The sequence below is a fragment of the Thunnus maccoyii genome, chromosome 24, assembly GCF_910596095.1.
Source record: "Thunnus maccoyii chromosome 24, fThuMac1.1, whole genome shotgun sequence".
Classification (NCBI taxonomy): domain Eukaryota; kingdom Metazoa; phylum Chordata; class Actinopteri; order Scombriformes; family Scombridae; genus Thunnus; species Thunnus maccoyii.
The window spans coordinates 5812871-5839428 of record NC_056556.1 but is presented as its reverse complement, the minus strand read 5'-3'; the positions used below and the strand labels follow the sequence as shown (position 1 = coordinate 5839428).

Sequence of the window (26558 nt, the reverse complement as noted above, 5' to 3'; positions counted from 1 at the left end):
ATATGTAATCGTGGATGATCTAGATGTTTCTGGGAAACGTTCGTGTTCGTACGCTGCCTCTGTGTGTTATTTATTTGAACAGTAGTCATGAACCGAGCAGCCAACATTTCAGTGTTTGCCTTTCAGTGTAAAGCAAAGGGGCACATGGGGACAGATCTATGTAGCCATCTGTCCGTAGTTACTGTGGTATTCCTCGTGATTTAAGACTGATACTGAATGTGCAGCTCATTTTCCAACTGGGCTGCCAGTTGTGCAGCAGCCCCAGTGGCCTAATGGATAAGGCACTGGCCTCCTAAGCCAGGGATTGTGGGTTCGAGTCCCATCTGGGGTGATTTCCAGCAGAGTGGCGCAGCGGAAGCGTGCTGGGCCCATAACCCAGAGGTCGATGGATCGAAACCATCCTCTGCTAGGGAAGTTACTTTTAAGATTGTTTGGCCATTCATTTATTTCTCATGTAACCTTTGTTCTTGGATCGTGATAGGTTACCGTCACATGAAAAAAAGCTCCTTAACTAATTTTACGTCTTTTGAAACTGCTAAATATGTGATTTTAATGGCTTCTAGGCACTTAAAACTCGTTAAGAAGCCTTTTTATAATTCTTAAAATGCACATGTGCACCTTTAGGAAAAACATTATTCTTCCTTACTGGTTTTCTTTATTAAAAATGTCATTTTACACCATATATACACTCACAAACAAACATCAGTTTGTATAAGAGCCTGTCACTACACTTCAAACATAGTGTACACAGTGAGCATTAAAAGTGACATGTGCCATTTTGAAAAAGTGACATATATTTTGATAAAGGTCATAGCCAGCATGACTGAAACCTCCACCCAGTGCAACATTTTATATTTTCTCTTGGGGCTGACTCTCCCTCTCAGTTCTGTGAGGTGCCAGTGACTATTGACTTTAAGCAGAGTCACGTTGGGAGGCTTATGTAAAGGGCCGGTCATGTGGCTTTTAGGTGCCAAAACTGGCAGTCCTGGACTTTTCTCTGATGGGGTCAAAGGGAGGCCCCCAATTTAGATGACACTGTTTTGAGGCAGTGAGAGTATTCTAGTCAGTTAAGTTGAATTAACCAATACTGAAGACCTTTTTTTTAAGTTAACATATGGTGAGCACCCACAATATGTAGCAGCCTGACTTATATGGAGGAAATGTGTGACCTCCTGTTTGCAGTTTTTTGCTGATGAGTAACGTGATAAGCAGAAACCAGTTGTGAGTTTCAAATGTTTGCTTTACCCACAGAGCTTAACTCTTGACATCGCAGCACCTGCAAGCACAATGCAACAAGAGCTTTTGAGAGTCTAGCAAATAGCTGCAGGGCCGTAGCCACAAATATCGAGGTCATAAAATAGAAAGTATTTTTTTCTTATATGGTTTGATTGGAAAATGACTAACCAGTAGGCTATCTGATCATTTCCAGACACATCTTAAAAGGTCTATAGGCTGTTAATTTTATTTTATTAATCAAATATGAGACAATTAAACACCTCTCCCACCCCCCAACAGGATCTGACATAAAGCAGCAGGTCTAAATTTCAAATTGCAAGTTGATAAATGATCCTGACAGACTATTTCCATGCTGATTTCCTCAATGGTTGCAAAGTCCCTGAGTGGAGTAACTTGTACGAGATATGAGTTGTAAGAAGTCTGAACAGATTTAAGGTGGAGGGTTGGAAGAAGAGGGACAAATCAGGGAGGAATGGGGGGGTCAAGTGGGGATTGTGGAGTAGTTGGCTCAAGGATCCCAGGGAGCTCAAACTCAAGAGAAGGGGTAGCATCTTCTCATACCTTTGCCATTTCCTCTTGCATTTCCTGCACTTGGGGTTAAAAGAGCAAAAGAAAAAAAGAAAAAACCCACCACGCTTGAATAGATGGAACAGGAAATTAAAAGTATGTTTGAGGTCTGTGTTGTGTTTGTTTCTGAGCCAATAGCAAGAAGTTATAAGATATCTCTTGTGCAGATACTAACAGTGTCCGGAAGGTTTTCAGAGATCTGAGACATTGTGTTGTTAATCCGTCTGAATCAAAGAGCAAGAGCTTCTTTTTAGAGACATTTTGCACTTCACAAATGGCGAAATCAGGGGTAAAGATATGGAAGAATCATTAGGTTTATAGGAGGGGAAAAAAATGCTCAAATGACACACCTTTCTTTCATTTTTCAGGAGAATGGCCCTGACATTGAGAAACAAGGCCTTGACAACTTGGCCTATGAGTACGGAAGCCAGAGTGAGCTCTACCCTCCACCCCAAACTGCCTCCAGAGCAACCTTCAAACTCCTGGGACTCACCTCGGAGCACCAGGTCAAAAATACCAAGAGCAGAATCTCCAGCCTGAGCGGAGTACTTGCCGTCCACTTGTCTTTACCCAGCAGGTTGGCCAAGGTGGACTATGTAACCTCAGTTATCACAACCAAAGAGATTGCCCTGGAGCTCCAGACCATGGGATACAATGTGGAGTCAGCGGTGCAGATCAAGGTGGATGGTATGCACTGCCAGTCCTGTGTACAATCCATCGAGGAACAGATCAGTCCTTTACCAGGGGTTTCACATATTCAGGTGTCTCTTAAAGACAGTGCAGCGCTGATTATATTTCATCCGCTGCTAGTTACACAACAGGAGCTGAGAGACAAGATTGAGGATATGGGGTTTGATGCCACTTTATTGGCCGATGATCCATCCGGAGAAGAAATAAGCCACTGGGAGAGGGATATACTGAATTCATCAATCCGGACCGTAACCGTTTGGATTGTTGGGATGACTTGCAACTCTTGCGTGCAGTCCATAGAAGGGAGGATCTCTCAGATGACAGGGGTGCAGTCCATAGTAGTGTCACTGAAGGAGGAGAAGGGAACGATAACCTTTGACCTCAGTCTCACGGAGCCGGAACAGCTCAGGGCAGCTATCGAAGACATGGGCTTCGAAGCATCACTTCAAGGTAGGCACCAATGAGAAACGTTTACTTGGAATTAAATTTAATAATCCAACTCTGTATATCAAACAGGATATGGATGATAAAACACTTACAGACAGAAAAAGGAGAATTTGCAGCTGACAGGGGAGATAAAGGGGAAGAGACAAGACAATGTGTGTGTTTGGCCGGATCTCTAGTGTTCAAATACAACTCTTAGAGGCCCCAGGTAACCACGTTTTACACACTGTAACAGGACAAGGAAGATGGATTAAACGAGTGACATTTAAAGCTGCTGTAGTCAGTATTTTTATATTAAAGGACCCCTTCACTCAAAAATGTTTCTTCTTCTTCTTCCTTCAGTTGGATGTTTGAGCTTCTCTGTGCAGAATGATGTCTGTGCAGAGTTTGTTTTTACATTCATCTGCTGACAGTGGAGAGTTTCTCTGTGCTCACCAAAAGTCAGAGTTAAATGGGTGTACCTGAGAGCATGGTTTGTGACATCACAACTAGTCTGAAACCAATAGAGGGCCAGTATGCAACTTACACACATCTGATGTGGAAACTTGAGGCCTCCAGCACACATACACTGAGAATGAACTTGACCTCCTACAATGAACATCTTGTGTCCCGAGTTTTCAGTGAGGAAGAAAGAGCAGATGTCGTTTTAAGGATTTTTAACGAGGTTAACAACTTATTATTCCAAGCAGAGGATTGTATATGTCCTAAAAAACGCAGACAGCAGATAGACAAAGTTTGCTAGTGACTGTGAGCGTTTAGAGCCAGATAATGAGAGTGAATAATGAACTTAGATTCATCAGGTTGACCAGATGCACGACTCAAAATTAATGCTAATGCTGCTCCGTATCAGCTTGATGTGTAAATAAGTAGATGTTTGCTAACAAGTCCAACATATCGACTGAAAAGGTGACCATATGTCAGTGTTGTGTTTACAGTGTACGATTTACAGCAACATTTTGTGGTTCTGGATCCGTCTGGTGGTTTAGGGACTGCGACACAATAGCTTGAGCGTTTAGGGGAGAATTTACCTCACCATAACCAGACAGATGAGTGCAGGCATGTTTATTTATTAGTAGCAAGGAGAAGAAAACTGCAACATGCAATAAAAAGTACATAAAGTGTAAGAAAATACAAGTAAATACAAATAGTGAATTTGTCAGCTCCAATATAACAGAGCGGAGTAAAAACATCCCCACTCCTCAGCGCTACCTCAGCTCTTTGCGTCCTTATCTTTCCCACACAAGGAGTGTGTTTTGGAACACAAGTAGCATTGAACTGGTTTGGCAACTCAAGGCAGGAAAGAACCCATTGTTAGATGTCTATGAACCGCATATGTTCTTATCATTCAAGTGATGTTTTCATTCCCACCCATGCATTCTTGCAGATGGCGTGTTAAGATGCAGTCAGGAGAACTGTGCTGTTTATAACATTGTGTATACTGCCACAGAATCTGGTTTAGTCCTGTAGTAACTCCATACATTATGAGCAAAAAGACTTTCATTAAGTGCTTTGGGCCACTAAGCCAAACAGGACGCCTCATATTCACCTCACCTCAGTTTCCACCGGTTACCGTGGAAACCAGACAAGTATGCCCTCCAGTGCGACACGGAGGGCTCTTACAACCGGCCGGTGCTTTCTTGTGGGATTTAATGACAAAAACAGCTTGCCAAGACGTGGAATTAACTCAGGCAGATTATGAGCAGATTCCTTCATGTACCTTTTTTTTTTTTTTTAGGTAGCTGAGTTGAATTTTTCAGCTTCAAAGCAGAAAGCAGTGCAGCTCTTTGGACCACTGCCGGCCTGTACTTATGTTTAATTCATACCTTAAACTGAGAACAGTTAGTTATATCTGCTCCAATTTACTGTCTATAAAATCTATGCCAGGTGCTCAAACTATGGTATAAGATTAAATTTATTTCAGGAGACATGCAGGGTATCTGCAAACCTTGAAAAGCCTTAAAGGGTAACTGCAAACTAAATCATTTTTATATGCTCACATAGGCTTATCTTGTCATATAGTGTGTTAATTAATTTTTCCAATACACATATTCAATGTAAAAACTGCTTTTTTGGCTCAAACTTTTAATTTGTGCCTGCTTGGATTTGAACATTCTGTTGGGTCTAATGCACTGGCCCTCCCTAATCGTGACTTATTAGGTAAGACTTTATATTTCAGATGTCAGCTGCCACGCCAAGTATGGCGTTGTACTTGAACAAGAGATTTATTCCTTTTCTGTGGCAGTAAACACAACACATGGGCCCGCCGATAGTATTCAGAGCAAGATATTCAGGGCTGATGATAGTTAACCATGATAAACAGCAGGGCTACAATTATGTACCGACACCCCCCATAGACTTTTTAAAAATTATTTTCCTCAAAAAAGTTCCTTAGAAGGTATTAAAAAGTCAAAAATTTGCTTAAATATTTTCTCTTGCCTATTCCACTTATCCCAGTTCAGGTTACATTAATTGAATTAATTATATCATGAGGAATTACTGTTATACACTGCTGGGAAGAAGTGAAAACTTATATAATGATTAATAATATTTGGTCATATTGTCCTGGCTGGTTTTCTGTCCTCTTTTCCTTTCATACTTTGGCCAGTATGACCATGAAAGAAGTAATAAATTGCATTCTGCGTGGTATTAAAAAGGTCTCAAAAGTCTTAAATTTGAACGCGGTGAACCCTGCAGAAACCCTGCAGGAGACATGATTGGTTGGTTTTATTGCTTTACTAAAGAGTCAGGACTGGGAAAGACTGCAGAAAACACAGTCTAATACAACAGCCCTGCTCAGTCTGTCTCCCTATAAGCATATTTGGCTCCTTCCCATGCTACTGCTGACTTTCTTTCTCCTTCTTTTCAGAGCCTGGATCTCCAAAGAGCATCGAGAGTCATGAAAAGTCCGGGCCTGTCAGCTCTGGACCCTCTGACGCCTCTGCCTCGCAGTCACCCAGTAAGGTGGGAGTGAGCAATGGCACTGGATCACAGGCGGCGTCTGCAAGCTATCATCCCAACTCACCTGAGATTAAAGTACAGAAATGCTTCGTTTGCGTAATGGGAATGACCTGTGCCTCATGTGTGGCCAACATTGAGAAGAACCTGCTCAAACACAAAGGTGAGATTTATTACACAATTGCTTTTTAACCTATTTCCTATCAGGGACGTACAAGTTTATACAACACAATTGCCTTGATTTCCAGGAATTATCTCGGTGTTGGTGTCACTGATGGCTGGAAAGGCAGAGGTGAAGTATGATTCGGATGTTACGGATGCTGCAACTGTGACTCAGCTCATAGAAGACTTAGGGTTTGGCGCCAAACTGATTGAGGACAACGCGGTAACACATGGGAAACTTGATCTCACTGTAAGTCCTCAGAAAACATCAATATAATATATAAAAACATAATAAAATTACAAATGGGTTCCTGTTCTTCTGTGTTAGAGAAAAATGTATTTCCTCCAACTGTCATTTGCAGATAACAGGCATGACGTGTGCATCATGTGTCCACAACATTGAGTCCAAGCTCACCACAACCAAAGGGATCCTCGGGGCCTCGGTTGCCTTGGCAACCAAAAAAGCACAGATCCAGTTTGACCCAGAGTTGCTTGGAGCTCGAGATATTATCAAGATCATTCAGGTAAAGATCCCAGACTTTTAAACTCTATCAGAAACTTCTGATTATTTAAATATCAACACCTTATATGCTGATTTTGTTTCTACCTCTAGAGCCTCGGCTTCGACGCCAGTCTGGTGAAGGCGGGCTTCAAAAACAACCTGGATCACACGGAAGAGATTCAACAGCAAGTATCTAGTCATCATTGTTGTCCCAAAAAAGAGAAACAGATCATTTAAAAGGAGGCGTCCTTTCTATGCTACATTTTCCCTTAAATCTGATGTTTTCTTATTAAATTAAAATTAATTTTAATGAGTTTAAAACATTCACATATACAGATTTGAATACTACCTTACACTTGTGTGTTATTTATAGCTACATCTATTAGATTTTTAAAAAACTGTTCCAGATGAGTCAAAGATGATTTAAAATACTCAACTATACAGAAGATTAGATGTATTTAATGGTCCTTATGGAGATTTGGGATTAAAATATGACATTCTAGCTGAGGATGGTTACAGACTATTGACCTCTAGCTAGAAATCACCCCAGATGGGACTCGAACCCACAATCCCTGGCTTAGGAGGCCAGTGCCTTATCCATTAGGCCACTGGGGCTACAATGAGCATCATGGACCTGTCAGTGTAGGCCAAATATTTTGCTTGAAATTTATTCCACGTGTGCATTACCATTTCTCTAAAGAAAAAAAAAGGTGCTAAGGAAAATGCAAAGCTCAATTTTCTTTAAAAAACCTCCCCTTTTCCAACAGCTGTTTTTGGAAAAATGCTTTTTGATGACACATACAACACATTTTCGCACTCGTCTTGTTGAGAAAGTTGTCCTGAGATATTATTAATCCAAGCAGAGGAGAGTCCGCATCCTTGAAGTCTTTTATCTCTCATAAAAATGATAATTTTCCATTCAAGTACAACGTAAATCCCACATTTATGAAGCGTCAAATGATTTTCTCTGGCAGTTAGCATCTTCTTAAGACTGTCTTGTTGTCTTTTTGACCTTCTTGTCATTTGTGACAACGATAATTCACAGCTGCTTGATGATTCAGTCCTCTGCTTCTGCAGTAAAGATGTCAGAATAGTCCGATGCTTTGAACTTGTTTTCATGAATTTATTCCTCCTTGGAACAAAAAAACATTATATGAGCCTTCAGCAACTCTTTTGCAGGTTAAACTGAGCTAACGAAACACTTTTACGGCTACCTGACAGACTCTGTACTCCCTCCATTCGAAAAGAATATCAGATGTTGTGAACACATAATTGTCAAGACCTCGATTATAAGACGACCCCCACTTTTTCAAATGTAATTCCTGAAATAAAATGTGTTTCTCTGTTGTCTCACTTCTGTAATTTGACACATTTCTGGTGCCGTTCCAGGTGGAAGAACTCGTTTCTGTTTAGCCTTGTCTTCGGCCTGCCTGTCATGGGCCTCATGATCTACATGATGGTGATGGACAGTCAGCATCAGGAACATGGAGGCTCTATGCCAGAGGAGCAGAACGTGCTGCCCGGCCTCTCACTCCTGAATCTGGCCTTCTTCCTGCTTTGTACACCTGTTCAGGTACATGAACACACAACACGTCTGTCACTGGGAACTTGCTGGTTTGTTTTTCAAAGGTTCTTGATGAATTCACATTACTTCTGTCTTTCTTCCCTCTAGATCTTTGGAGGCCGATACTTCTACATCCAGGCGTATCGCTCGTTGAAACACCGCACGGCCAACATGGACGTGCTGATCGTGTTAGCCACCTCGATAGCCTACATCTACTCCTGCGTGGTCCTTGTTGTCGCCATGGCTGAGCAAGCTAGCCAGAGCCCCATCACATTCTTCGACACTCCACCTATGCTCTTTGTGTTCATCGCTCTGGGACGATGGCTGGAGCATATTGCAAAGGTAAAAAAAAAAATGCTCGTATACTTTGGAAATATTCACAATTTGCTATACTACTTGTCATACTGTTGCTGTTTGACTAGCATGGCAAACCAAACTATAACTCTAAACTATTGGGTCACATTAGAGGAATTTTTATCCTCTTTCTTGTGGTGCATACTGACAAAATGATTGTTAACAGTAAAGAAATGGTTTGGCATTTTGTGCAAGACATTATTTGCCTTTTCGCCAATAGTTATAGAGAAGATCAATACTGAATTTAATGATTATATTAAGTAAATATGATGCGACAACTAGCATGTTAACTTAGCATAAAGACCAGATACAAAACTGGTTCTGTCAGGTTACAAAATCCGCCTACCAGCATCTCTAAAGCTCACAGAGTAATACGTTAATCAATAAATATATACTACACTGTAATGGGATCGATCTTCTCATGTCATGTCTCAGCTGAAAAAATAATTAACGTTGACAAATAAAACTTTTTTTTTAAATTTTAAAGCAAAATATGAACTTTTTTTTTAGAAGCCTGAATGAGTTGAGCTTTTATTGCAGTATTTTGCTGAGTCACCAGTGGGTCATTTTGAATACAACCTGAGGTGTTATTATAGGTCATGTCAGAAGTGGTTGTAGCTAATGATTAACTGTACATCGGCTGGCACACTAACACAGTCATAAGACCACATTATACACACACACACACGTGAATGTTGCATAGTTTCCTGCTGCTAAATGCTGATACGACAGAGACATTAATCATCAAGATAGTGCAAACAATCAAATTTAGAACAGTCTTGGTTCACTATCCCATTCAGTAACTCACCATTTCGGAAACTTTGGTGTCATTTTTGATCAAAACCTCACCCTCACCATGTTAACTCAATGGTTCAATGTGTTCAAAATGTCATTCACACTTTCATAACCAGTCGATTGGACTACCATGATCCCCTGATCTCTGGCATCAGCAAAAAATCTTACGAAGCCCTGAGAGGACTCGCCCCAAGCTATCTATCAGATCTCTCATTGCCCTATGTCCCCTCCTGTTCCCTGAGATCATCGGATGCGTCGCTTCTTGTTGTTCCAAGGTCCAGATTGATAAAGGGGACAGAGTCTTTGCAGTCAGGGCTCCTAGACTTTGGAACGACCTGCCTGAAGAGATCAGGGCTGTCAACTCTGTCTCGTCTTTTAAATCACTTTGAAAAACCCACTTGTTTAAAATAGCTTTTTCACTAATCTTATTATATTCATAAAAACACAAACTAGTTATGAGTCTTTGACGACCAGTTTGTCATTGACTACGTTTACATGCACACTAATATTCCACGATTATTCCGAATTGGACAATACTCCAAATCTGATACAGGTTGTGTAAACAGCATATTCTGTTTGGATATTCCGAATTAGGCCTTATTCCGAATGTAGCATTTTCCGATTAAGACATGTGGGATATGCCAATATTAAATCGGGTTTTAGGAGCGTTCTTTGGACATGTATACAACGCATTTGGAATACGCGTCTCAGTTGGGGTTTTTACTGCATTTTGTGACACACAGCTTCTTGCGTGTTTACGGTCAGCTCTGTGTGTTGTAAACAAACCAACTAGACAACAGTTTGCAAGGCTAGAATAGACATGAAAGACTTGGATGTCAACAGGTTTCGGGGCAAATATCGCAACACCGACCTTTTCAAGAAGGTGGTTGAACAAATGAAAGAGGGAGGCTGCGTTCGCCACTGGTGGAAAACTTTGAATAAATCCCATTTTGATATTATGGCACCTTGAGATTCGCATCAGACGCGCTCATGGGTGAGGTGGTTGTTGCCATTTTACTGTATCTCTTATCAGTGGTAATATCTGAGTAGCATTTCTAAGAGTGAAGACTACATTTCCCATAAGCCCCTATTCTGCCATCTGACATCACCACAAACTCTGAAAGCTTTAGCATCATTTGCTCGGAAAGAAAGGCTCTTTCTGCATGTTTTTTGTCTTGAAGTAGGCCATTGAATTTCGGTCATAGTCTCCTTTGTTTCCAATAATTACACTAATATAAATATTCTTAATTTATTGATGTGAAAATGCTAAACATAGCACCTTTTAAATAATCAATAGTCAAGTCCGACCAATCAGAATGCACTCCTCACTGAGACCAGACTATGTTTCAAATATGTTTCTACATTTTTAGAGTAAAACCTCAGAGGCTCTGGCCAAGTTAATGTCACTTCAAGCCACAGATGCCACCGTGGTCACTTTAGGACCTGACCACTCCATCATCAGGTGAGAAACACTGAACACATCAGCCACACTTCCCCTGCAAACAGATACAACAGACCAAGATACAATAGAAAGAGGAATTAGAGTAACAAAACAGTCAAAACTATATAAACATGCATTCAACTTAAAGTGTATTACTTTGAGTAATTTACAAATGATTATACTGACAAGCTGAGATTCTCAATCTCAAAGAAAAGCACCAATGTGTGACTGTAAATGTATTCTTATGCTTCAGCGAGGAGCAGGTGGTGGTGGAGCTGGTCCAGAGGGGCGACATTGTGAAGGTCGCACCAGGAGGAAAGTTCCCCGTCGACGGGAAAGTGATTGAGGGAAGCTCCATGGCCGATGAGTCCTTGATCACAGGTAGGAATGCACTTTGTTGTCACATTCACAGTATGTCAGTGTTGACATCAGCTTCCTGATGGTAATAATATCTCACACTTACTGGTGTCGCAAATTGTGGAAGTTTTGTCAACACAACACTGTGGTAAAATCACCAATGTCAACCATCTGAAAAAAAGAAACACATACATTGACACAAAGGCACAAAAGATCTTAGAATATCTATAAAAATACTCCCCAATATGTTTAAAAGATGCTTCATCGGGTTTCAACCAATTGAGGATATAAATTCTGATTTTATAGCCTTAATAATTATGTTGTGATAAAACAGCCAAAATCATATATAAAATCATTTAAGACCTTTGTTCTATTAGAGGAAGGGCATTTTTGAAGAAAACACACAAAAGACTTTTGTAAACTTTGTTATCATTTTCCATGGTCTGTCTTTCTACATGCGTCTCTGTCAGGTGAGCCGATGCCTGTCAGTAAGAAGGTGGGAAGCCTGGTGATTGCCGGCTCCATCAACGCCCACGGTGCTCTTCTGGTGGAGGCCACTCATGTGGGTGCAGACACGACTCTGTCGCAAATAGTCAAACTGGTAGAAGAAGCCCAAACCTCTAAGGTAAGAGGCAGGTTACAACTTGTAAAGATCACCCTTCTCTTCACCCTTAAAACATATTTTTTTTGGCATTTTATAACTTGATTAGAAAATTAACTGTTGCAGTGCACGGGTCGTTGCCTTAAACCTCCTAAAACCACCAGGGCAAAGACAAAATATTATGAAAATGAGAAAGATTCTGACAAATGGGTGAGCAAGAAAAAAATAACCAAGAAAATGTATAATATTAGTTAACTTCTTGTTATAGAAGAAACTTTCTTTTACACTATAACAAGATAGTTTCATGTTTTGTAATACTTTTCTCATCATTACTTGATACTAAATTACCAACTAACTAAAGAAATGTTTCTTGTTATAACAACATCATCACTTTATCTTGTTATAGTGTAAAACTTTCTCGCAATTTCATCTGTTTTATTTATTTTTCACAAAATGAACGTGTCTCAATAAAACAAACTTTTCTCAGTATAACATGATTGGTATGTTGTTAACACAAGAAAAAGATCCAATTAGTGCCTAAAGAGACTATTCTGTAGCCTAAATCGGCTAGCAAAGTGAAAATTACAAAGATTCTTGTAAAAACAATAATTTTTTATCCAGTAATAATGAGAAAAAATCCCAGAATAACATCAAAATATCTTGTTATAACATAAAAATTATCTGCTTAAAACAAGAAAAGTATCTCGTTAAAACAAGAAACTGAGCAAATATTTTTTTGTCTTGGCTGCAGCAAGCTTCCGTAGTAAACACTAAAATATATTTTGCATTGAAACCATGTTTATCTCATATGTCATATCTAAATGATTGGTGAAGATGGATTTAGCATTTCACAATGCTTTATACCTTGTGCAAAAAAATGTCTACACAAACATTTTTATTATTAGTTGAAACATTAAAAACACAAAAATGGAAACATACAGATACAAACATGTATCCCAACTGATATATACACATTGTTGGAGAATTTGATTTAATAAAGATTTACAGTTTGCAGACATAAAAGTTGATGTTGTTTTCTTTCAGCACATTTACTTTCCTCTGTACTTGTGTTTTGTCTGACTGCTCAGGCTCCCATCCAGCAGTTTGCAGACAGGCTCAGCGGGTACTTTGTGCCCTTCATAGTTGTTGTTTCTCTGCTAACGCTGGTAGCATGGCTGGCCATCGGGTTTGTCAACTTTGACATTGTGAAGGACAACTTCCCGGTAGGTGCGCACACCAGTGTTTTCATGTGCAAACAAGATCTGCTTTCATTAACATGCAGAGACAGTCGTGTGAACGTTTTGATATCACTGTAATCAATCTCTTCCTCACAGGGTTATAACACCAACATCTCCAGGGCAGAAGTTATCGTCCGCTTTGCCTTCCAGGCGTCCATCACTGTTCTGTCTATTGCCTGCCCCTGCTCTCTGGGGCTGGCAACCCCGACGGCTGTCATGGTGGGCACAGGGGTCGGAGCTCAGAACGGGATCCTCATCAAAGGAGGCGAGCCGCTGGAGATGGCACACAAGGCAAATGCACTTTATATTCTGCCTCTGACTTCTGCTGACGGTTGTTGGTATCAATTTAATACTTAGACTTAAGTTTATTTTCATGTCAGAACAACAAAGAGAACATAATATAATAAACTTATAATTGTCAGAGAGTACAACAGCAGAAGGTTAAAAAAGTAAGGGGAAGGAAAGTCAGCTGTTCAAACAAACATCCATTTGGTTCATCGTTAAATGTAGAGATAATTACTCAGCTTTGGTAATAAAGTCAATGTTTTGACTGTTTCTGTTATTGCCAATTGGATTCAAAACAATATACTCATACTGTACACACATCAGGTACTCAGACTTCAATTTAAACAAGACTTTCAGTATCTGTAACTTTTCGTTTAGCTGTTCTGAGTATTCAGTTGTACAATATTGATATGAATGAACCAGCCAGACAAGCACAGTGTTGTTGTAACAAAGCGAAACAGCTCAGCAACATAATTTATTCATGAATCTTTCATTCATGTATCAATGTAGCCATTATAGTTAGAAAAACAAAGTGGCTACAGTATGTGGATGCGCATCCAGCTGCAAGATGTAAAGGATATGTTTATCTGTTGCTGTTTCTCATTACATCACTCTGCAAGAATTACAGCCGACTCCAACTGAATATCTAATCTGTTTCTAATCTAATTAACTAGTGACACCATGTGGCGTCAGACGTTACTGCTTGATTACTGCTAAATGATCGTTTCCATTCATATATTTGTTTTGTTGTTTGATAACGTCTTTATCCTCCAAAGAGGAAGAAATCTATTCGTTTCAGTGACCTCAGCACTCCTCAGTCTTCCAGTTGGGGGTGAAATCAAAATGCTTTTTTTTTTTTTTTTTTTTACCTGTAATCCAGCAGTGGATCGTATCTTCAAAGGTGTTTTTGCGATCTCACAGATATCTGCTGTCTGTCTGAAATGATAAAATGTTTGCCTGGAGCAAAACTAACTTTTAAATCAAATATTTTCACACACTGGCTTAACGTACTCCAGCGAGAGTAGCACAGTCTGTGGAAATATTGAATTAGTTAGTTAGTTTTGCTTCGAAAAAGATTGCATCACTCTGGGCAAAGTTTAGACGTCTGTGTAATCAGAAAAATGCCTTTGAAGGTGCAATAATAATAACCAGATGATAAATCTTGATTTTCCCCGTCATTCTTAGGTCACAAATGACTCTTAATGACCCCTTGACCTTTTCCCTTTGGTGCCAAAATCAGTCAGGGTCACAACTTTGCTGTGTTTTTCTCATCCCTCAGATTGGTGTGGTGATGTTTGATAAGACCGGTACGATTACCAACGGCGTGCCGCGGGTGACACGTGTGTTGGTGTTATGGGAAATGGCCCGCATGCCCCTGAGAAAGATCCTGGCGGTGGTCGGCACAGCGGAGGCAAGCAGCGAGCACCCGCTGGGCATGGCGGTCGCCAAACACTGCAAAGAGGTGAGAGTGGGAGATAGAGACAATATATATATTTATTTATTTATGTAGTATGCTTGTATTTGTGTGCCCATGTGTCTGTACTGTTTTTACCATTATTTCAAAGTCTACTTAGCAGCTCCAAGTGTCTTTTTCTTCTGTAGCTGTTTCTGAAATCTTCTCTTCATATGATCATGGTCCTAACATTTGATCGTGTGTCTACAGGAGCTGGGCTCTGATGTGCTGGGCTACTGCCAGGACTTCCAGGCGGTGCCGGGCTGCGGGATCAGCTGCCGGGTGTCCAACGTGGAACATCTGCTGCAGCAGCAGAGTGAAGAACGCTTCCTGCTGCCGGGAGCCACCACAGACGAAACCAGCCTGCTCTCTGCCGCCGAGGCCCCGTCCGCAGGTCTGATGCCTTTCAGTTTCTGGGCTTTGAAGAACAACTTCACTTTTTGTTGTGTACATTTAATGAAGTCACACATCAGCTGCCTTTATCTTTTCTGTGGAGAGTACATAAACATACAGATGAAAGACAAAGTGATATTATGTTTCTTTACTCATTTATTTTGGTATTACTTTAATTTCTTGGCTAGCCATTTAAAACTACTGTAGATAAGATATTAATATGAAAACCCCTCTTATCAGCCTCCAACTGCAGATAAAATCTTTGTTCAAAAGCAGGCCGGTTAGCTCAGTTGGTCAGAGCGTGGTGCTAATAACGCCAAGGTCGTGGGTTCAATCCCCACACTGGCCAGTGGTTACTAGCAAGGAAGTGTGATTTTTTCACATATTGTGTTACAGCATAATGAAGGTCTGACAGGTTTGATAAAATAAGGCTTTACATTAAAATTGTATACACTACTACTACATATTTATATTTGTTGAACACAGAGGTGATTACATTTATTTTGCACATATGTAAAAACTTCAGGGTATGTAATTGTAGGTACAAATGTAACTTTATATTCCTTGTAAAAACCATCCAACCAGAATCATACTGTGAAGTCGCTCTGCTATTTTACAGAATTTAAAGAGAGAACTGTTTGCTATCATTTGATATATCTTCTTACTTGATTATTTTAAGTATTTTCCCCTCTATTACCTTTAAATACCATGAGTCCTCTTTACTTTCACTTTCACTTACCACATTGGAGAAATTCAGCTGAATTTTTATGACATTTTTTGCTTCCAGGGGAGAACTTATCCTACTCTGTCCTGATTGGGAATAGAGAGTGGATGAGGAGGAACGGCCACCACATCGGAGCAGATGTTGATGCCGCCATGTCCAGCCATGAGACGAAAGGACAGACTTCTATCCTGGTAGCTATAGATGGTGAGGATAATCCCTGCAAACAAAACAACACTGACATTTACTTTTATCTCTAATCTTCAGTGTTTTCTAATACAGACTTTGCTGCTGCTGCACCTTATCATAAGGTTTTATCATGTGTCTCTGTAGGTGTTCTGTGTGCCATGTTGGCCATTGCAGACACAGTGAAGGCAGAGTCGGCGTTAGCGGTGCATACACTCAACAGCATGGGCATTGAGGTTGTCATGATAACAGGAGATAACAGACGCACAGCCAAAGCCATAGCTGCACAGGTAAACCACACACATATTTATAAAACATTTTACTGGAAGAGAAGAGTCTGAATAAATTAAATAAAATGTTGTTTTACTGCAGGTGGGGATCAGAAAAGTGTTTGCAGAGGTGCTGCCCTCACATAAGGTTGCAAAAGTGCAGGAGCTGCAGGAAAAAGGCCTGCGAGTCACCATGGTGGGAGACGGGGTCAACGACTCGCCCGCCCTCGCCCGGGCTGACGTCGGCATCGCCATCGGCACGGGCACAGATGTGGCTATTGAAGCAGCGGACATCGTCCTCATCAGAGTAGGTCGCACATTCTGACTGACAGTCTGTCCAAAGATACTGTAAAATCTTTAAAGGAGACATATTCTGCACATTTCCAGCTCTATATTTATATTCTGGGGCTCTACTAGAATATCTTTGCATGATTTACATAAAAAATTGTTATTTATCTTATACTGGCCCTTAATGCAGCCCCTCAGTTCAGCCTCTGTCTGAAACAGGCTGTTTTAGTTCCTGTCTCTTTAAGGCCCGCCTCCCGATGAGCCTATTTTGTTCTGATTGGTCAGCTTCAGGAAGCTGACTGTTAGCTAGTCAGTTTCCCTGGAGAGGGGGCTGTTAATCAGTCCGTTATCCCTGAACGGAGCAGGTTGCGGTGGGGAAAGTTAAGAGTTCAGTAGACAGATGTTGGCAGGTACAAAACTAGCTGTGGTCCTTCTGGTTCTGAGGGGCAGGGGGCTATATCAGCGTGCATGAGGGTGCAGTAGGTGTGGAGGTTGTTTGTGGTGTCTTCAGCTGTTTGTGAGGTCTTCTTTACCGGCTCCTGTTCCTGCCCGATGATCTTACTGCTGATCTTTACAAATCCTGTTGAGGGGGTTCAGGTTGATAGCGCCCATCACACCGAACCATGCCGTGATATTGAAGGTCAGTATGGATTCCACAAAGGATCTATAGAACACCTGCAGGACCAACAGCTGGACCTGGAACTTCCTCATCTGCCTGTGGAAGAACAGGCGTTGTTGGCAGTCGGAGAGTATCAGTAGTAGAAGGATTTTTCTCCTTCTTTACTCAAATAATGAACTTCTCAAATACATCTGTACATGTTCAAACCCGATTCCAATCTGCAAACAACCTTAGCAACAACCTTAGTAACAAATGTTACCGACAGACATCTGTTTGTGGGCATGTGCGAGCAGTCTGACGTCAGTTCAATGGGGAAATAGAAGTAACTTTACAAACTGAGTGTCCAGAGGCTTTTTATTTGAAGGCGCTATTTTTACAGACATTCACCTCAAGTTTTGGAACTTTGACCATGTTTAACATAAACATCTGATATTATTACAGTATATAAATGACAGAAAATGACAAAAAGCATGTTACGTCCCCCTGTTAAACTGCCTTTTTCTGTAGAACGACCTCCTGGATGTGGTGGCCAGTATCGAGCTGTCGAAGAAGACGGTGCAGCGGATAAGGATCAACTTTGTCTTCGCTCTCATCTACAACCTTGTAGGAATACCCATCGCTGCAGGTGAGGACTAAATTATACACCAACTCCTGTCAAAATGAACTCTAATGTTACAGTTTCAAATCATTATTACTTAGCAAAGAAAGAATCATATCTACAATGACAACAAGATATTGAGATACCTATTCTAAAAATCTATTTGGCTGCTAAAACAACAATTATTGTTGCATCGTCATCCTTAGACTTAGTTACATAAACATTTGAAATGGCAGAACTGCAGTGACTCACATGCCAGAGTTACACAAACTAACCAAAGCTCTGAGCGCCTCTGATTTAACCTTAAAGTGAGTAAACACGAAAGCTCTTCTCTCCGTGCCGTCCTCTGCTCCGCTGATTGCAGGTGTGTTCATGCCAGTCGGCCTCATCCTGCAGCCCTGGATGGGCTCGGCTGCGATGGCTGCCTCGTCCGTTTCAGTGGTCCTGTCTTCTTTACTGCTGAGAATGTGAGTCCTTATGAACCTTCAAGTTCCACCATTTTAAAGTAATTAATGATACTTTTGTTGATCTGTCTGTACTAAGTTAATATTGTAAGTCATTAGCTTAATTGAAGTCTTTAACTTAATTTAAATTCCTTTTGTTAAGTGATTCGTTTCAAAATGAACATGAATAGAAAATCCCAGCAATGTCTGCCATCCTATGATCTCTTAAAATGTCAAAGGTCAACATCGAGACACAGAGTGACCTAGCAAACATAGAAATGAGGAATTAATAGCTTAATATGTTTTGATAAAGCATTAAAGGCACAACAACAGTGATGTCACAGCGTACTGACACACCCTGAAGTACACTTCTACATCACTGCTTCAAGGTTTAAAGAAGCTGAACCGCTGGAGGTCAGCAAAAAACTAGTTTTCAGCTGCTAAGTTGCTCTTTAAATAAGAAATATTAACAATAGTTACAGTTACAATTAATGCAGTATGTTTGGTAGGCTGTACTGGCTGGAAATGTTGGGAAACATCTGTAACTATGGTTTAAGTCCAAAATCAATCCTTCATCTACAATTTCTAAACAAGAACAGTTAATAAATCCATACATACAAATACATTCTTTCTTCTTTTCCTCTCATACAGTGTAAATTTTTCTCCTTTTCCTGGTCTTTTGTGGCTACAATGGACTCTCTTTTTCTTTAGAATTCAATTAAGTTCCATAATATTTCTCATCAAGTTCAATATAACAGTTTCATGTTTCCTCCAGGTTTAAGAAAACCTCAGTGGAGATGTATGAGGTGCGTGCGAGAGGCCAAATGAAGAGCCTCCGGTCGTCGCAGATCAGCACACATCTGGGACTTGACGGCAAGCGGCGCAGTCCTGCTCTCCCCACCAGACCTCGAGAACAGCTGAACCAGAGCAACGTGGCACCGCCCGCCTTCTCCAGCCAGGGACCGTCCATTAAACCTGTCCAGGAGCAGGACCGCTACTCCCTCCTGGACCACCAGACTGCAGAAGATCTTAATGTATAGTGAAGGGAAAAGGGAACAGAGACATCAGATTCTGCCTGGTTCTCATGTTTACGAACTGAGGCTCTTAGTGTAATATTTCTATGTATTTATGTAAATAGACCAGGCTAATTGTGCCCTGAAAGTTAAAAGTGCTCTTTTATTTTTACACTCACTGCACATTCACCTGCTAAGTTAAGTTTGACCAAGATATTACTGAAGCATTTGTTTTATTTTTCTTTTTTTCATACCTGGTAACAGGAGACACACACTGCTTTTGTGTCACTTAAATCTTGAAGAAGAGAAACTTCTGTCCAAATGCACTTTTACAATACACACAACAAAGGGAAACTTTGGTATTTCTCAGCCTGGAACCTACTTTCCCATCATTTTGTGTCTAAGGGACTAATGGAGGCGACAATTTTTGAAATTGGTCCAATATTGAGTGAGAGCGCTTCAACTGTCAGCGACCAAATGGGCTGCAATGTAACCCTTTGGGGCAATAGCACCCAGTCAATATACGTCCACTGAAAGTGCTTTTTATTGCTACTGACAGGCTCTGATTGTTATTATAAGTGTCTGACAACATTATGGAAAGAACCATACAGAGAAATAAAATGGTTTTATTTATCTATCGCTTGATCCCGTTTCGCTCAACGAGAAGTCTCGTTCTGAAATCTCGCAAGAGTTGAGTCGCTGTTTAAATCAGCTAAATATTCAGCCATGACAGTTGGAGAGAAGCGTATCAAGAGGAGTTTGTTGTTTTGGAGTAGAGAAAGCGTAGTTTTGTAAAAGTGATGGCTGAATATTCAGCTGATTTCTCAACAACTCAACTCTCGCGAGATTTTCAGAGTGATACTTCTGCTTGAGTGAGACTTGGTTAGACACAATAACAAACTGACCAGATCAAGTGAAAGGTAAAGAAAAATGTTTTATCTCTCTGTATGGTCCTTTCTATAATGTTGTCAGACACTTATAATAACAATCTGAGCCTGTCAGTAGCAAAAACAAGCACTTTTAGTACATTGACAGGTTGTTATTGCCTCAAAGGATTACATTGCAGCCTGTTTTGCGGCTGCCGGCTGCAGCGCTCTCGCTCAATACTGGACCAGTTTCAGAAATAGTTGTCCCTATTAGTCATTTAGACACAAAAAGATGGGAAAATAGGGTCCAGGTTGAAAAATACTGAAGTTTCCCTTTAAGTAAAGATGTTTGTTTAGATGAGCGTTGAGGCTAAACTGTCAAAGTGTTGCACCATAAATAATGCAATCAACAAAATAATCAATATGTTGTGTTTACATCTTGATTCTCCTCCCGCCTGTTTCATCCAACCTTTCTGATTTTGTGCTCTGATTGGAAAGTTGCACATCCTGGACTAGATAACAGAGAAATATTTTTTCATGTTGCTGTATTTAAGATTCTTATTCCTTAGTTTTTTTATTCCTAAACAAAACCGCACAAGTGTAAAATGTTCACGTTAAATAGAGAAGTGAAGAAGAAGAGGAGCGCAGATCTTCTGGACTTTTCTTTCCAATGTATTTTGAGCTGTGCCGGGGATAATTAATGCAGTAGATTAATCAAATTACCTCATCCATACACTCTATAGTTAATCAGAAAGAGACAGTTTTACATTGTGTTGAGCTGAATAAGTGCACAGATATATATAGTCTTTATGGATAGAAATATTGTCTTGCATTCAGGCATGTCATGGCAGGAAAAGCGCAGGTTTAATCAATAACACTAACAATGTGAAGACTTCATTAATGTGATTAATGACACCTGTGCTTTCCCTGCTAAGACAAGCCAAATGTTTCTTAATAATGTCCCTGTAAAATTGACTTTAAACAGTAGAAACATGGCTTTTGGCCGCTTTGGAAGGGATGTCAGGATAAAGGAGAGTCCCTTTGCTCCTCATATGCAGGTAGGTGGACATGCTGAGTCTCGACTTGAGGAATTATATGCCTCACGTTCAAATTCTGCCTACTTTCACACCTCTGCATGACTGTCGGTTTTGGAGAGTTACAAAACGATCTGTAAAGCACTTTGTTTGACGCACACAGACCCCTTTAGCCTTTTTGTGTTGAGTCATGCACTTGTTCAGCAACTGTTTTGTCTCCCAGTTGTATAGGTCTGTCAATTCCTTCTGTCCTAGGTGGATGATCTTTATGTTGGACAAGCTTCTGTTTCAGTGTGTCGCCAGGTTTAGAAAACACATAGATAAACCTGTTGTTGTGGTGTTCTTGTTGCTGTTTTGTCAAAAGCTCAGTCTTGGTTAGCCACAGGTTTGTAGAGCTGTCTTGGGGCGTGGTGCTCTCGTCTTTTGCCTCTGCATTTGTAGTATCACAGTCAGTCAGATGATGAAAAGTTCTAATAATCTACCAATTTGTGTTTTAGTGGACGGTGGGAGTCAACTATTGTCTCGATTAATTTATTGGTTGTTTGGTTGATAAAATGTCAGATAATGGATAAAAACGTCAATCACTGTTTCCTAAAGCCCAAGATGTAACCTAAAATGTCCCAAACAACAGTCCACAACCTAAAGATAGTCAGTTTACTAAAGAAACTAGAAAAATCCACATTTAAGAGACTGGAACTAGAGAATTTTGGCATTTTTTTCTTACAAAATGGCTCAAAACGATTATCAAAATTCTTGTAATTCTAGATATCCTGTGATCAGGACGACTGAGATTCTGCAGACATGATCTTTTTGTTGTTCTGTTACCACAGTTATTTTGTTCAGTAGAGGATTTGCTTCACAAATGCTTTTTTGTTGGTTGAGTTATTCTGACAGGGACAGATTTTACACCCTTTGATGCTTTTACATTTAATCTCATCAGCACAGCTTATCGATTGCATCTCCTCTCTCAGTGTTATCATCTTTTATCACTGCATTTTGTCACTGTGCAAATGCATTTAAACTTGAGCTTAATAGGGTGTCAAAATGTATTTTACAGCATCATATGGGCACACAGCACCCTCGGGAAGTTCTTTGCTTGCTCAGCTATGCATCTGTAATTGTGCCTAGTTTAAGGCTGACACACTCTAGCAGCCTTCTCACGCTGCAGCTGAGTGCATACTCACGGACACAGTCCACAGACACAGTCCCATGATTTTAAAAGGATGCAAAGACTTTCAGCATCCCCTAAAAAAATGTCCTCTGACAGACAATGACAAGGTGTTAGCTTTATTTATTTATTTAGTAAGTTCTAAGCACATATTAGAGAGGGGGGAAAATATATTTGTCACAAATCTATGATCTGCACCCTTGACTTTCAAGACCTCAAAAAGGTCTTTTTAGCATGAGAATGCAAATCCCGAGACAAGTCAAAGAGGATCAAGTCAAGTTTAGATCTAAGCTGTTTGGATGCTGTATCCAACATATCATGCACATTTCTAGTTCTGTATTTATACTTCGGGGCTTTACTGAAATATCCTTGCATGATTTACAGTTTAAAAACTCCTTAATTATCTTACACTGGCCCTATATGCAGCCCCTCAGTTCAGCCTCCTGTCTGAAACAGGTTTCAGCTCCTGTCTCTTTAAGGCCCCCCCACCTTTGAGTGCACTCTGTTCTGATTGGTTAGATCCCAGAAGTTTCCTCTGGCTCTGGAGGATACGTAAACAAACATTAGTAGTAAGATTTCACTTATTTTTTCATTTACTAGAAGTGGAAACTCCTCAAATACACCTGAACATGTTTCAGCCCGAATCTAATCCGAAGTATCTGAGCAGACGACACAAACAACCCGTCGATCTGATGTCATGATGAAGAGGAAGAGAAGATAACCTTGCTAGCGGTGTGTTCAGAACAGGTTGAAGCCCTGGCTTTTGACTTGCAGGGGAGCATTTTTACATACGTTCACCTCAAGTTTTGGAACTTTGACAATGGATAACGTAGACATCCAACATTATAACAGTATGAAAATAACAGAAAATCACAAAAAGCATATGTCCCCTTTAATAACCCTCAAATCCAAATGGACAGATAGCCTACTGTAGATAAACTATGTATGTATGATGACTCTGCCGCTATACTGTGAGGTCCATGTGTTGCTGCCCATCCAACAATAAAGGCTTTAGAGGATTAAACAAACAGCCAATGATTCCAGTGCACTGGTGGAAATCACCCCAGATGGGACTCGAACCCACAATCCCTGGCTTAGGAGGCCAGTGCCTTATCCATTAGGCCACTGGGGCGTTCTACAACTACATATGGATGTAATCTGTGGATGTCCACGAACTTTGGGTTATACAGTGTATCTTTCTCTCTCTCGTCACAGACATAAATTCAGAAAATGCATCTGGGATGGAGTATGCTCCCTGAATCAAAAAGCATGTCGGAGTGTACTATCAGAATTCATTTATTCATTATTTTTTTTTATCTGACTCTGCTTCGTCTCTTTCTCCCCCCCCCTCTCTCTCTCTCTCAAACACACAAACACATTTCAAACGCTTCATATCTTTTCGAGAATTCATCCTGGATTGAACAGCCCTGTCTCAGCGTGCTCATCCACCACCCCCTGTGCAACACAATGATAGTGAATGATGCTCCCTCCCGTTTTCTCCTCCTCTGAACACTGTATCTTCCTTCAAGACTGCATCCGAAATTGAAAGACCCTTCGGCAGGAATCTTTCAACTTTTCGTCGCAACGGTTGACTGATTTTTTCTCTCTCTGCTTTTGCCTTACTCACATATTTAAAAACACAGATTGCATCCTGAACGGAAAGATAGATGGAGACCAGGATGGGAAAAGAAATGTGGTGACAGACTTTCTTTGAGGATGCATCCTGAGTTCGAGGCCTGTCTCGTTAGTATGCGCTCCCCTGTGCAATTTTGGAGAACAGACAGTCACCATGAGACATTATGAGCTCCATGAATATCCTAACAACTGGAGTTTGTATTCATCGCAGGGTTTTTGTTGGTTTCTCCATCCATGTGTCACCATGTGTTCAGCCTCTTCAGAGACAATTTCAGAGCAAATGAATGTCTCCAGAAAGCCAAGCAACCTGAGAATGTCAAATGTTTTAAGGGAAAAAGTTGTGGGGAAGGACATCTCACTTGAACTTTTTTGGTCTGTGTCTGATTAAGTGCAATTACAAAAATATCATGTGAAAATGCGAAGGACAAAATGTGTTTCATGTGCACAAACATACGCTGAATATGCAAGTGTTCAACTGCTGTTTAAAGAACCTGATCCAATTAAGGGAGACACATTTTCATGAGGCCTTAATTGAATCAGGTGTGGGAGAGCAGAGCTGCAGCAAAAACACTGCAGGACAGCTGAGCATTGAGGACTCCACTACTCTCCATTAGACTAATCACCTAAATAATGACAGACTTTCTGGGAGTCACCTCAAGCATTGAGTGATGAGGGGATTGACACCAAAACCACTTGTGTACAGTGTCAGCATTTAGCTAACAGCGTGTTAGCTTAAGTAACTGTGAAGTGAGAAAATGGAAAGTCGCTGAAGCTTTAAAGCTACAGTACATGGTGAGTTTGATTTCCTGACATCTGTAAAACTACTTGGTTTGTTTTTGTGGTACCAGATTTCTGAAATGAAAACCAAGGACATTTCCAGTATGGCGGTCAATATATCATTAAAATATCCAATGTTATCTGAAATAAAAAGATAAAAACAGGAGATGATTCCGGTTTCATGTATTTTGACCATGATAACTGTATCATAGTAAACTATGGTACAGGCCAACTGATAAAATTGGGTACTAACTAAGTAACTTTTTAAACAGTGTCAGAAAATCATAGTTTACAGTACAATGGTGAGTGAAGCAATGGTAAACTATGGAACACGCAATAAAGAAAATGGTCAAACTGCAATGGTTCAATACACATGCAAGACAGAGAAGCAACACTACCAGACTGACACACTAACAGACACACTGTGATAGACAGAGAAAAAAAAAACTATATTACAAAAACACTACCAACAAGACAGAACTGTTGGATCTGAACAGCCATTCAGTGGTTCTGGTGGTCGGGGTAGAATAAGAGCAGAAGAGAACATGAGCAAAATTGCAGCTAAATCATATTCTTCTTGGGAAGGCTTTAACTTCTTGAAGAATGTGGCAATCAGAGAGGCTTTATGCTTTTTTGTCTGTTGATGTTCTGCCCTCACTGCCAAATGAAAAAGAGAAAATACAAAGGGTGCAGTAAACCATTGTATCAACTTGACCTGGGCGCATAAATCGAAATTCTCTCATCATGTTGTGATTAAAATTACATTTCCGTTTCTTGGAAAGAGCCATTGTACCTCCTCCGTCTGTTCCTCTTTACACTCTTTGTGTCACTCTTCTTACTCTCTTAACTTTTTCTCCTCCTCCAAACTTTCTCCTCGTCTTTGCTTCACTCGTCTTCCTTTTCTTTCTTCCTCTCCTTCTCTTTACCTTTCCACCTCACTCTTCTACACTCTCCTCGCTTTACTCTTTTTACTCCCTTGAGTTTTCCTTCTCAGTCTCTTTTCCTTCCTCTCTAATCATTCATAATAAAAAGTACATTATTAGATAAAATACTTTAGTTGACAGATTCCCATTGCTTACCTCATTTTTCTATTTTATCTAAAAAATATTGTTTGGAATGATACATTTACAGGCTCTGTAATTATATCTTTACCTTTTCCTCCTCTATCTCCTTCACTCTTTTTCCTACCCAGTCTTCCTCCTCTCCTTCCTATCTACTCTCTAACAGAAAACATAATGCTAACGTTATCCATGAAAATTTCAGAATATATTTTCACACTACTTATTTTAATGCCAAACTATTAAAATTGTAATATACAAATAAATATGCATGATTAATTATGCATTAATTTTAATATAATCATATTTTCAAAATAGCCCATCCACTGCATGTTTACTTGTGAATGTTTTTTAACCTAGACAGTAGTTAGCTAACCTAGCTAGCTAACTTAGTCTACATAGGTAATGTTAGCACTTTTTTTAAACAGAGTTTACAAAGTGCTTTGACAGACAGAGCAAAAGCAGTACAATGCAAAGCAAAGATATGAAACAGAAAACAATAACAGATCTGACCTTAAAAAGATGGCGGCCAAAGGCAAAGAAAGACAATAAACCTTATAGAGCAGATCATCTATCTACATAATAAATTGTGACATTATAACAGCACTAGCTAGTATCTCAACGATTGGAATTGGCTTGAAAAGACATTTGTGGTGATTTTGTGGAAAGAAACACAGAAAAATGATATGATGCTGCTATAGCAGGCAGCCCACTCTGTTGGCCAAAACAAGCATGTGGTTGAGACACTAACCGCTAGGCTCTGCTGCCCAGTCTTTCTTTGCCAGGTAAAATATTATTTCATTTTGTGGCCAGTTTTTAATATACAGTTTAAAACGGGGACATTTC

At 40.2% G+C, this 26558-nt stretch overlaps 1 protein-coding gene and 5 non-coding genes across 8 annotated transcripts in view; 4 read left to right on the top strand and 2 right to left on the bottom strand.

Annotated features, from left to right (window-relative positions):
* Positions 1-19613, top strand: part of LOC121892197 (polycomb protein eed) — a 31493-nt gene extending 11880 nt beyond the window's left edge. For all 3 annotated transcript variants that reach the window (XM_042405108.1, XM_042405106.1, XM_042405107.1), the window contains 20 exons: positions 2172-2943; positions 5804-6055; positions 6141-6304; positions 6417-6578; positions 6668-6741; positions 7946-8129; positions 8229-8462; positions 10640-10731; positions 10964-11091; positions 11538-11692; positions 12757-12891; positions 13003-13197; positions 14471-14653; positions 14855-15038; positions 15825-15965; positions 16092-16234; positions 16317-16520; positions 17628-17745; positions 18083-18185; positions 18937-19613. In XM_042405108.1, the coding sequence (XP_042261042.1) occupies positions 2448-2943; positions 5804-6055; positions 6141-6304; positions 6417-6578; positions 6668-6741; positions 7946-8129; positions 8229-8462; positions 10640-10731; positions 10964-11091; positions 11538-11692; positions 12757-12891; positions 13003-13197; positions 14471-14653; positions 14855-15038; positions 15825-15965; positions 16092-16234; positions 16317-16520; positions 17628-17745; positions 18083-18185; positions 18937-19201 (3612 nt within the window). In that variant the 5' untranslated portion in view covers positions 2172-2447 and the 3' untranslated portion in view covers positions 19202-19613. The remainder of the gene's footprint in view (positions 1-2171; positions 2944-5803; positions 6056-6140; positions 6305-6416; positions 6579-6667; positions 6742-7945; positions 8130-8228; positions 8463-10639; positions 10732-10963; positions 11092-11537; positions 11693-12756; positions 12892-13002; positions 13198-14470; positions 14654-14854; positions 15039-15824; positions 15966-16091; positions 16235-16316; positions 16521-17627; positions 17746-18082; positions 18186-18936) is intronic.
* On the top strand, positions 259-331 carry trnar-ccu. Its single transcript has one exon. It is a non-coding gene; the product is annotated as a tRNA-Arg (tRNA).
* Positions 338-409, top strand: trnam-cau. Its single transcript has one exon. It is a non-coding gene; the product is annotated as a tRNA-Met (tRNA).
* trnar-ccu lies at positions 7099-7171 on the bottom strand. Its single transcript has one exon. It is a non-coding gene; the product is annotated as a tRNA-Arg (tRNA).
* trnai-aau lies at positions 15313-15386 on the top strand. Its single transcript has one exon. It is a non-coding gene; the product is annotated as a tRNA-Ile (tRNA).
* A 3688-nt stretch (positions 19614-23301) lies between the features above and the next one.
* Positions 23302-23374, bottom strand: trnar-ccu. The gene has a single exon. It is a non-coding gene; the product is annotated as a tRNA-Arg (tRNA).
* Positions 23375-26558: the final 3184 nt, after the last annotated feature.